Raw genomic sequence first — 12898 nt, 5'->3', positions numbered from 1 at the left:
ATCAAATATTGGCAAATATGTTAAATCATCCTCTGTAAGGGAAGACCCTACTCAAACAAGGTACATACCTGTTTTCTCTTTTGTTTTTAACTGCAAAAAGAATATTTCAACTAAAAAATATAGTTTCATTATTTTTAGAGATCTTATTTTTAAAAATAAGCAATGAAATCTGCACTATTCATGTAAAATTCATAGGTTAGGAAAAAATATGTCAACATTTTCCTTTCCAGCATTGCACGTCAATGTAATTTTCACACCTATTTCTGTGAATATGAAATAAAGGCATAAAAAGACAACTCACGACATTCGGACTTTCCCTCCTTTGTTAGTAAATTCTGTCTTTCTGGAGAAGAGCAATCTCTCATGTGACCTTCTCACCCTCCTGCACGTAATTAACATGCCTTCTCAGAATGCCAGTCAAGATTGTATTTTACACGGCTGAACTAAATGACTTGTGAGGCATTTTCTTTTTTTCCAGAACAGGCCTGTCTTGTCTACTTTAAACATTTGATCTGGGATATAAGAACCTTTTTCAGTTATTTTGTATAGTTCTTCAAAGTATTCTTTAGCTGCCTTCTAATCAGCTGAACATTAAATTTACATATGTTATTGAATTTTGTACATTTTGTGTGAATTTATATTATTAACAAAATTAATTTGGATTTACTGAGAATTAAATTTCATATTTTATTCAAACTTAAAATATTAATTAATTTTTAAAAAATTTTAAGTAATGGTTTTGTGCATGTATTTAAACATTAATTTGATGCTTAAAATTATTTATATTATATTTACATTCTTATTCTAGATACATTTACTTTATATTAATGCATTTAGATGAAATAAATTAATGAAAAATCATGACTTAATCTTGTGGGGAGTTCATGTTCTTGAAAGGACAAAATTACAAACCTTCTCATTTAAAATTTAGCACTGATGAACTATGAGGAAAACTAGAATGGTGACATTTCCAAGTGTTTATATCATGTTTTATTGATGTCGAAAAATAACCATAATGCAGCAGTAAAGCTTTTTTATCTTTGCTATGCAGTAAAGAAGAAAGTGGAAGCAAAAGTTATCACAACTTCTTTGCAATCAATCGGATCATTTTCTGACATCTTTACTATGTCTTGTGCTACTTGATGACATAGCTTCAAAGTGAAGAGTTGCCGAATTCTGGAAAAATTAAATAAGAATATAGGAATCTGATTTAAAGTGAAGTAAGGTAAAGTGAGTGCCATGGATATTTAGTGATACTTTGGAGAAATTAATATAATCAAGGTGTATTTAAAGCAAGCGTTTCAGAAATTCCCTATGCTGTGCAATAGATTGTCCAGTTATTCCTGCAGGAACAAAGTGACCATTATGAATAGTGTCTATGAGCTATTGAAAGGCATTATGAATGGTGCTGTAGTGATGCTAGTTGTCATTCAAGTGTGTTTCACACTTGTTCTATTGGATTTAAATCTGAAGAATGTGCGGGATTAGATTAGATTTCTTTCTCGAGATAATTAGTGATGGGGACAGTTATCGTCCACTAGGATAAAGGAAGTTATCATTACCAGTTTCATCTCTAAACAACTTGAACATAATGATCAAGAACCTCATCTCTATATATTTCAGCATTCATAGTTGCACTGTTAAAAAATAAGTAGGTCAGTCCGCCTTTCACATATGTTACCAGGCTTATTGCATATGTTTTGCTGCCTCCAGATTGTAACACATATGGTCTCACATTTTCATGATATACCTTGACAGTAAAATTCCTGTAATTGCTGTGGACTCTTTTGCAATCTAGGTTGATGTAAGGTTATCTATTTATTTTGGCAACTGTTGCCAAACAACAATCTAAAGAGTCTTGTTGCCTGTTTTCAACCTTAACCTGGTTGCCTACCATATATCACCAGTATCTTTGAACTGTTTCCATATTCTTGGCTTGATGCTTTCTGCTTTATTCTAGGTTTTTATAGGCTTATGGTAATGTCTGTCCTGCTATCCTTTATTGCATGTTATTTCTCATAATATGTCAGATGCTTTCTGAGCAATATGTACCACTTTGGACATTCAAATACTTTATCCAGTTTCTCATACAGTCCTTGGAATTAGAACTTAAAACACCACCTTGCACTTCTTTCAATATGTACTGGTAGAGTAGATGAAAAAATTTCCATATTTCTATTTTGCAAAGTTAATTCTATTTGACTCCAAGATAATGTTAACCTTGAGCTACCAACCAATAATCTTTCATCAGATTTCATATTATAGAATTAACTTTCAGCGCATTTTATAAGCGTTCCTTTAATTTTTCATGCCAATCTTAACTATCTAATGACTGAAGATGTTAAAAATTAGCTATTACTTAATCACTGGAAACTTTTTATTGAACTGTTTAAGAAAATTTAATTTCAATGTCTTTTTGCAAGCTTTTAATTTTTATCCTTCCTTTTGATGATTGATTTAGACATTTTCCTCCTAAAATGCTGTTTAAACAGTTGGTAAGGTGACATTTTAGTGGATGTATAGGAATTAAGTTTTCACAGAAACATTTGTTCTAAAATGTAATACACTTCCTCCTTCTCCTTCTTTGTACTCGTAAAGCATTAGTATGTTTTAATCTAAGAAATACTGGTAGTTTAATATTGCACCATTTGTTTTTCCTGTGTCATGTCTTTTGTAATTTTTTAGAAAAATTTGTATGAAGAATATTTAATATTGTTCTCTTTGCTTATGTTAATAGTTGCATTATTATATAGCCTTTTTTGGACTTTTTAGGCAAAATCCCATCTGCTAAGAATATTTTCAAGGTTAAAGCTTGGAATTCCTGTAGATTCTATAAGTGTAAGTTGTGTCTTTTTCTCTGCATTCAAAACTAATGCATATTAAGTTGAATTAATTTTTATAATTTCTAATGGTTGCAGTTTATTGTAATCACAATTTATTGTAGATTTTTAGCAGAAATATACATTAAATTCTGTACATAGTTTTTTAATTTTTATTTTTTATCAATTTATATTTACTTACAAATTATTTTATCTTCATGTAAAAGGGAAAAATAGTTTAGCTCCTCCCAATCTATTATTCCAGTCTGTTTATTTTGATGAAAATATACATTTAATTTTGAGAGGAAAATCCACACCTTAAGGAAATCTTCAAAATGAGATGAAGATTTGCTCATATATCGATTAGTAGGTTGTGTGATTTTAAAGATCATGTGAATGTAATGGTTGGATACAATATTTAACTTGATTCAGAAAATCACATTACCTCTATATGTGTTCATGAATTCAGACATACTCTGTTAAGTTTACATGTCTTCAGATTATGCCCTGACAAATTATAGATTGTGTGATATTCACTAGAATCCATGATTTATCTTCATTTCTATAGTATTTGGCGTAGGGAATCTCTCAACACTGCAAACGACACACATATTCTTTATGAAAAGAGATTTAGGTATTACATTTGACAAAAAATTACCTCACAATCCTAAAAAGGTTATCTGCTAATATTCTTTAATACAGCTGTGCTGGTATTCTTTATGAAAAGAGATTTAGGTATTACATTTGACAAAAAATTACCTCACAATCCTAAAAAGGTTATCTGCTGATATTCTTTAATACAGCTCTGCCACTCTGTGAGTAATGAAAGAAAAATCTCCCTGCATACTCGGTTGGATGTTTGTGTAGCTGTTATATGATATGATTCATTATTAAGCTGAAAAATATATTTGGATACTCTGGAGATACATTATGAGGTATATTATCACTGTATCGATTTCTCATCATTATATCCAAAATTCTTAATGCAAGTTATCAGCTATTGATACTCATATTACTATGCCTACATTCAATTCGGTGGAGTAAGAAGAAATAGGGAGGAGAATCAACCTGATGGCTGTATCATATTAGACTCTTAATCTGTAATTATTGGCTTATATAAAAGATAACCTTATTACTGAACATGATATTGTTTCAGTCATCAAGTTAGGCAGCTTCTAATATTGCACCGCTGCAGATTTTCACAGCGATGGATCAGGTCAAAATAGTCTTCAGTGGATAATGGAACTGAAATCTACCTCTGCCACTCTATGAGTAATGAAAGAAAAAATCTCCCTGCATACTCGGTTGGATGTTTGTGTAGCTGTTGTATGATATGATTCATGGCAGTCAAAATATTATGATGTTATGTGTATGTCTCAGCTCTGATAAATTAAATTTTTTCTGCTAGCTTTTGTTTTCCATAAGTATGCATTTCTCTAATGCCTAATATTTTGGCCCTTTTAGCTGTACATAGACTTGTACTGAAAATGCTAGGAAATGCATTATTTGATTTGAAGATGCTTGTCTTATGTGTCAAAAGTCTCCTCTTCCAAATCTCTTAAATTGTATTTAGGTACGAAAACAAATACAAGGGTATTATTTTTGCAGCCACAATCCACAAGAAAGTACTGAATTTCTTTCACCGTATACCACTGTTATGATTGATTTAAAATTGCAATAAATGGGATAATTCTGGTTGTTTAAATATGCTTTGCAATTTTATAATACTCTGATTCTTCATAACGTTGCTTCTTCTTCTTCTTCTTCTTCTTTTTTTTTTTTTTTTTTTCCCTTTCTTTCCGTCTAGCTAGGTTTTTAAAGTGGCATGTGTTATTTGACATTTCTGGTTTAAATTTAGCTTGCTAATATTATATTGTGCTCTGTCTGCAGACATATTTTAAAGCAAAATATCAGCTATAAAGGTAATTTCATCTGAATGCTGCAAAGGGTTTAATGTTTTAAAATGTTAAAAAATATTTTGGTAATTTTTTTCAAACTTAATGTAATATGAATTTTAAGCAATTAACACTATTTTTGGATGTGGGCTGTAAAAATTACTGCAAAGCAGTTAGTTGGAGTGTTTTTGGAACACCCATTTGAATCACATTCTATATGTGCTAATTAAAAAAGAATTCCTAATTAAATATTTTTATACAGTCCTAAAACTGAATATGTAGTATTCATTTTGTCATTAAATTTCATCATAATTTGTATTTTTTATTTGTCCTTTTGTTTCATGATTACTATTTTTGTGGAGCATGTATTAATACTAACCATGCTGTAGTCACTGGCACCAGTCATTATTTAAGAGCTTTAGCAGGTAGGATTTCAAAATTAAAAAAAAAAAAAAGCTTTCCTTACCGTTTTTAATTTGTGATTTATCAAATTTTTGATTTACATGCAAAGCCCAACATTCTGAATATTTTTTAAAAATTTATTTTCAGAAAAAACAAATAAAAAAAAAAGTGTAAACTAAGTAATTGGAATATCAGCAGCATTAATTTTCATTTTGGCTAGTATTTTTTTTTAAATAAATATATTCTTTGAGAGTAAGTATGTTTGAACTTAATTTGAATCATAAACATTGAGACAACTTATTGGGGATTTAAATTAATTTGTTTTTAATCACCTTATGAGATCTTGAAAATATCAACTTATTGCCCATTATGAGTGCCATATGGATAAAGTAGCTGAACACTGGTAGTTTGACCAAGGTTTAAGTCCAAAATGAATTGTTTGATTGGAATTTTCAGATTTTTCCCTTGTGTAATGTGAATATGGACCAGTTTCCTATAGAAAAAATCATCCACAGAGACATTAATTTCCTTTAGGCAGATAGTTACTTTTATTTTCTTCTAATCGATTAACTAAACCAACCAGTAATCCAGTGTGGATTTTGGTTATCCATTGGAATCAAATGTCTGAGTATGTTTTTTTTTTTTTTTTTTTTTTTTTTATTTATTTATTTAATACTTTTTCTCGCCTTCCATGCCTCTTTTATCTAAGGATTAAATATATTAAGCATACAGAATTAAAGTTTTGTCTTTATAGTTGAAATAATGAAACTTTTAATGAAGTATCTTTTGTATAAGTTTGCAGTAGAGCCTCATTTGTAATCTTATTAATAACAGTATCATTTTATCTAAGAAACAACTTGCTTAATAATGTAACAAAATAATGAAATAATGTAACAAAATAATGAAAAAAAAATCGAAAATAATCTACATAATTGGAATATTGCTATTATCAGTGAATAATACATATTGCAGCAGTAAAATTTAGCATCAAGTATCTGACGTAGTAACATGTATTGTGCTAAACTATAACAAAAAATTAAAATGTTCCTTATTTAATTATAAATCGTAGCTAATACATAGATTTAATAAAAAAAAGTAGAAGTATAGGGAATCTGTTGGCTAGTTTTGCAATATTGCAAAATTGTAATAGTAGATGTTATTCATTTCTGTTATTCTAATTTCGTATCAAATGAAAATACAATCTAAACATTTTTCAAAAACGGAAGATGTGTTGGTTGTGTTACAGTATTATGAACAATAAAGCAAATAATGTTTTAAAGTAATGAAAATATTGATAAAGCAAATCATTATTTAAAATACGATGGCAATCCCAAAATAAAGGTCTCCTATTTTTTGGGGACGTAGAGAAAGTTTTAATACGGTTATTGGCAACACTGTTGTGAGTGGTGCCTTCTCTGCTACCACATAAGCACGCAGGCGCTTCACTAGGATGCTCAGTCTTGGCTTGGCAGCCATTCGAAATGGAGCTCCCAAGAAATGTTACCAAGTGCGAAGTCACGCATGGATGTCAAAAACATTCGCAAGTGGTGTAGAGAGTTTACAGGCGGTCATACTCAAATTCATGATGAAGAAAGGAGCGGGAGGCCGTCAATTGCTCACGAAAGGAGACAATCACGAAAGTTGAGGAACTCATGCGTAAAGATCGGAGGATCACTCTGGATGCTCTCTGCATTTTGGTTCCTGAGGTTTCCAGAAGCACCATCCACAGGATTTTAACGGAAAAATTGCAATATCGGAAGGCGTGTGCAAGATGGGTGCCGCATATGCTGATAGAAGACCACAAACGGCAACGGGTTGACATTTGTCTGGACGATGGTTCTGCTCCAATGATGAGATGAAAGATGAGGTTCAACGCTTCCTGAAGGGCATGGCGGCAAGCTGGTATGACATGGGCATTGTAAAACTGCCACAGCGTCTACAAAAATACATCGGCCGAAATGGCGATTATGTTGAAAAATAAAGCATTCATCAATCTTTAAAGTGATGTAGCAATTATAGAAAATAAACGGTTCTTTGTATATTAAAAAATATAGGAGATCTTTTTTTGGGATTGCCCTCATAGTTTAACCCCTTTGACATGCGGTGGTCGCTCTTGAAACTACCAATTTTCAAACCCCCCTCCTTCTTTCTGAAATTTTTGAGTGAAAATTGATTGATTACTTATCTTTTACCTCTAAATAACACAAAATGACTGCAGAACCATGCATTTTTAGGTCTTAGCACTTCAAATTGGATGACTTTTAAAATTCGTTTTCAATGAGACAAAATAACTTTCTTTTATTAATATAAAAACTTTAAATTTCAGAAGTTATTCATTGCACATCATTATTTCTATTGTAAATAATAAAAATACAGCAATAATTAAACTGCAGTATAAACAACCTGTGTATTTTTATGGCATTTGCTTTGTGGTTTCAGGGCGCGATCACTGAGCATTGTGTCACAATGCTCACAATCCTCTAGAATAGTTGTGCGCAAACTACACTCATGTCCATAAATTAAGGATAATGCAAAATTAGGCAAAGGAAGAGTTAGAAGCAAAACAAATTTGACTTATTTGTAAAGCTTATTTATTAAACAAAAGATAAAGAGCAAAAAAAGATGCTATATGTTTGATGTTATTTAAAAAATTAGCGATTTTTTCTCCCTGGAGCAAATTACAAAAAAAAAAAAAAAAAATTACATGATTGATGTGATTGTTAATACATTGTATGTCTCCCAGACGATGCAATACAGTCCGTACAATGCCTAGGCATGCTGAGTATCAAATTATTGATCTGATCTTGGGGAATATTACACCACTCAAAAAGCAATGCTCTCCGAAGTTCCAGTTGACGGGCTGCAACTCGTCGGCCAAGCATGTCCCACACGTGCTCTACTGGATTCAAGTCCGGTGAGAATGCTGGCTAGTCCATACAGGGGATATCCTCCGACTGAAGGCATTCGCTTATGATGTTTGCACGGTGAAGACGGGCATTGTCATCCATAAACACAAATTGTGCGCCCATACCGCCCCGAAACAAGCGTACATGTTGTTCCAGAATGACGTCCCGATAGATTTGGCTTGTCATGGTTCCAATTTGAACATGCAGGTCAGTTCTGGAAACCAGAATAATTCCACCCTAAACGAGCACTCCAGCACCACCGTAACGGTGTCGTTCAATGATGTTTTCTTGGTGGTAATGGGGTACCTGGAGCTCTCCATATGAAAGTCCGGCGAGAATCAGACTGCAAGCTAAACCTGGACTCATCGGAAAACATCACACAAGCCCACCGTTGCGGTGTCCACAATGCATGCTCTCTACTCCAGGCTAACCGCAGGCGACAGTGAGTTGCAGTAAGTGGAACGCATCTGACAGGTCTGCGAGCATATAGACCAATCTGCCCTAAGCGTCTGTACACGGTCTGCCTTGAAATTGTCGTACCAGTGGCTGAAGAGAGCTGACGAGACAGGTCTGAGGCTGTGCTCCGCCTGTTTCTTTTGGCAGTAACTGCCAAATACCGGTCCTCATTCGGCGTTGTAACTCTGGGGCAACCTGTGCTGTAACGTCTACTCACATTACCATCATCTTGGAATCGTTGCCAAAGCCTGGAGATGACACTCTGGGCAATTCCAAGTTCGTCTGATACTTCTAGTTGGGTACGCCCACATTCCAGACAGCCGATAATTCTACCATGTAAAAAATCATCCAAATGCGTTCTTTGTGTCATAACTATTCGGTTATTGCACTGAAATGCTTATAAAGCGCCTGCGAACAATTTTACTTCTTTGCCTGTGTTAAGTTTAGGATTGTGTATTCATAAATCGCCAATAGATGGCGGTAGTGTTTGTTTGTAAAAAGAAACTGTGATGTCAATTATGTATATGTATCAGTTCGTCTTTGGTGTTCGTGAATAAATGTTGTGTGGAAGAACGCTCCTCTGTTTATTACTTTAACTGCGATCCAGTCTGATTTATTAGAGATTTACACATATTTTGTTTATGGTGCCTGCAAACCGGGATTATTACAAACCAGAAAATCGACAGACTGAATATTTTGAAAATGGAGGGCGTTCTTGAAAATTTGAAAAAGAAACGATCGGTTGTTAGACAATTAACTACGAAACTGATAACCAAAGTCGAATCGAATTTAGCAAATAATATTCCGCTAAATGAGAAAATTGAGATAATCGAGGATTTATATGAACAGTTAATTGAGAAAATCAATGAACTGAAAATTTTAGATTCAGAAATAGAAACGAAAGTAACTTCGGAGGAGATTGAAAATGAAGTTACCTTAAGTCAAGAATACCAGGATAAAACTGTTATATGGAGAGGAAAAATGCAACGATTTTTGAAGAAGAGTTCGGAATCTTCTAGAACAGTTTATCAGAACGAAACGGCTAATGTTGCACTTCCAGTTGAAACAAAAACAGTGAAGTTACCACGTCTGCAAATCGGAACTTATTACGGAGATTCGTGTAAATGGTTAGACTTTTGGAACCAATTCGAAAATACAATTCATAATCATAGTGGATTGAGAAAAACTGAAAAATTTGCATACCTAAAATCCTTACTTGGAGGTAATGCTTTAGCTGCCGTTTCCGGTTTCGCTTTAAGTGACCAGAATTATGATTCCGCAGTAGAAATATTGAAAGAACGTTTTGGAAGACAAGATGTTGTTATCACCTCGCATATGAATAAATTATTATCCCTTGAACCAGTGGGAAGCATTTCAAATGTTAAAGCACTGCGTAAGCTGTACGATGAATGCGAAGTCAACATTCGAAGTTTAGAATCGTTAAACGTTACTTCTGGAAGTTATGGAAATATTCTCTGTCCTATCATTTTGCAGAAATTTCCAGAGGAATTAAATTTGGAATTTAATCGAAGTCGAAATATGGAAGCAGGATTTGATATAAAGGAACTTATAGAATTCTTAAAAAAGGAAGTTAACTGTCGAGAAGCTGCAAGTTTAATGAATTCTGCGAAAACGAATCAGAAACTATACTTTCGTCAAAATGAACAACGCACGAAAGTTTATTCGAATTATAAACCGAAAGTTCCGACTGCTTCAGCTTTATCAACAATTGGATATAAATGTATATTTTGTGACAAAGAAGATCATACGAAATATAAATGTACTGAGGTGAACTCTGAAGAGAAACGAAACATTTTGAAACGTACAGGAAAATGTTTTCTGTGTTTTGGATGTAAACATTTAGCTATCAACTGTAAGAACAAACAGTTTTCCTGCAAAAAGTGCCGCGGTAAACATCATGAAAGTGTGTGTGTGAATCCCGCATCAGCTGTCTCTAGTGCAAAAAATAAGGAAACCGAAACATCGGCGGAAATTGTTCAAAATTCTTCTGCCAAAACTGGATCTAATATTATGCTTCAAACGGTGTATGCTATGGCTGAGGGCAGAAATAAGAACTGTATTGTGAGATGTCTTCTTGACGGCGGTAGCCAAATCTCTGCAATTCGAGAAGATTTATCAAGAAAATTACAGTTACCAGTGAAAGGAGAAACTGTTTTAAATCTGCATACCTTCGGTGAAAAGAACGGGAAACATTGGCGTTGAAAGAAAGTTGAGCTCCGAAATATTAATGACCCTGAAAAATCCATAAATCTCGAAGTCATTGAAGTACCAGTCATAACAAATGCCGATATACGAGTACCAGATGTAGAAATCAAATCCAACCTCCAAGCATTCGGCATCACTTTGACAGACTGTGGTGGCGCCGATGGAATGAGTCATATTTCCGTTTTAATCAGCGCGGACATTATGTGGAAAATAGCAAGCGAAGAAATAAAAAGGATAAACAGAAATGACGTAGCTATGAAAACCTTGTTTGGGTGGTGTATACAAGGCAAATTTCCTTCATCAGACTTTCAAATCCATGATGCGTGTTTAAACGTAAGTGTAGAAGAGAAAATTCTAAAAAGCGTCGAATCGTTTTGGGATATTGAATCTATAGGAATTAAAAATATTTCTGACGAAGAACAAAATGAAATGGCCATGCAAATATTTAACAACTCGATTACACAAAAGGGTAATAGATACGAAGTTAGACTTCCATGGAAAGATCAGAATGTGACTTTAAGAGACAATTTTAAGAATGCTGAAAGACGGTTCTTAAATCTGATCGAACAATTTAAATCAAACTTGAACTTTTATGCGCATTATAAAGAAGTGATTGACTATCAGCTTAAGGAAGAAATCATAGAAAAGGTCGATCTTGGTACTCCATCTGGGAGACGAACTTACTACATACCTCACCGTGCTGTCATCCGTGAAGATCATAATTCTACGAAACTTCGCATTGTTTATGATGCTTCTTCAAAGGAAAAAAATCATGAATCTCTAAATGATAATTTACTACAAGGACCAAATCTTCTTCCTGAACTTTTGAAAGTTTTAATAAATTTTCAACTTCATCGAATTGCATTTACGTCAGATATTGAGAAAGCGTTTTTGCAAATTTCTGTTGCACCTGAAGATCGGGATTCAATGCAATTTTTGTGGATTGATGAGAATTCAAGTTTGCGCAATCCGAGAATTCAAGTTTATCGGATGTGTCGTGTAATTTTTGGAGCAAAATCAAGTCCATTTTTGCTGAGCGCTTGCATTAAGAATCATATAAAGAAATTTGAAGACATCCATCCCAGAACTGTAGAAATGTTAGAAAACTTCATGTATGTTGATTTTATTTGTGGATCAGATACGGAGGAGGAAGCTATACAGATATATCATGAAGCCAATGATATAATGTAAAAGGCATCAATGACTTTGACCAAATGGAATTCTAATTCGGATACAGTAAAAAACCAGTATAAATCAAGTGACAACTTCGTTAGCTTTAAATTGCCTGACTGTGATTCCCCCTCAAAGATTCTTGGACTTCAGTGGGATACAATTAAGGATATCTTCTGTTTTAATGCACAAGACGTTATTGATTTCATCCAGTCAAATGACCAAACAAAACGCTGTATTTTAAAAGCTGCTTCAAAAATCTTCGATCCTGTTGGGTTTCTTGCTCCATATGTTATTCAAGCAAAAGTTCTGTTTCAGGATTTATGGCTGAAAGGTGTTGATTGGGATGAAATTATCCCACCAGAATTGCAAGACAAGTGGAACAAATGGTATAGGCAACTATGTGATCTACCTAATATCCAGATACCTCGGTGGTATTTTCGTGATGTTGATGAAACGCCTGAAACACTGAAACTACATTGTTTTTGTGATTCATCTCAAAGTGCTTACGGAGCAGCAGTGTACGTGAAATTCCGTAGCTTAAAATGTTGTGGAACAAGTTTAGTGATAGCCAAGAGCAGAGTGACACCCCTGAAAAAATTATCTTTACCAAGACTCGAGCTCATGGCAGCAGTGTTAGGTGCAAGACTTGTAACTACAGTCCGTGTGCATTTTACTCAAGCTAAGATTCATTTATGGACAGATTCTCTTATTGTGCTTCATTGGATAAAGAACTCACCACGGCGATGGAAAACATTCGTACAAAATCGAGTGTCTGAAATTCAAGACAAAACATCCCCGAGCATGTGGCATCATTGTCCTGGCTCAGATAATCCAGCCGATAAAATTACACGCGGTGTTAAAGTGAGTGATCTTATAGTGGATCAAGTGTGGTGGCATGGACCTCCATGGCTTCATCAAGATGAAATAAATTGGCCTTAAGTGAACAAGCATTGTAGCATAGTAGATAGTGTTGAAGAAAGAGTTGTGGCTCAAGTTACTAGCAGTGTTCAACCTTTACAAC

General features: G+C 33.8%; 1 protein-coding gene across 2 annotated transcripts in view; it reads left to right on the top strand.

Moving 5' to 3' along the window:
- LOC118203946 (uncharacterized) overlaps positions 1-12898 on the top strand; it is a 120213-nt gene that overhangs the window by 63921 nt on the left and 43394 nt on the right. For both annotated transcript variants that reach the window (XM_085814521.1, XM_085814520.1), the window contains one exon: positions 2773-2838. In XM_085814521.1, the coding sequence (XP_085670647.1) occupies positions 2773-2838 (66 nt within the window). The remainder of the gene's footprint in view (positions 1-2772; positions 2839-12898) is intronic.

The sequence above is a fragment of the Stegodyphus dumicola genome, chromosome 4 (assembly GCF_044657685.1).
Source record: "Stegodyphus dumicola isolate Sdum_Otavi_A_Nest chromosome 4, ASM4465768v1".
Classification (NCBI taxonomy): Eukaryota; Metazoa; Arthropoda; class Arachnida; order Araneae; family Eresidae; genus Stegodyphus; species Stegodyphus dumicola.
Note: the sequence above shows the minus strand (reverse complement) of the source record. Positions and strands in the feature narration are given on the sequence as shown.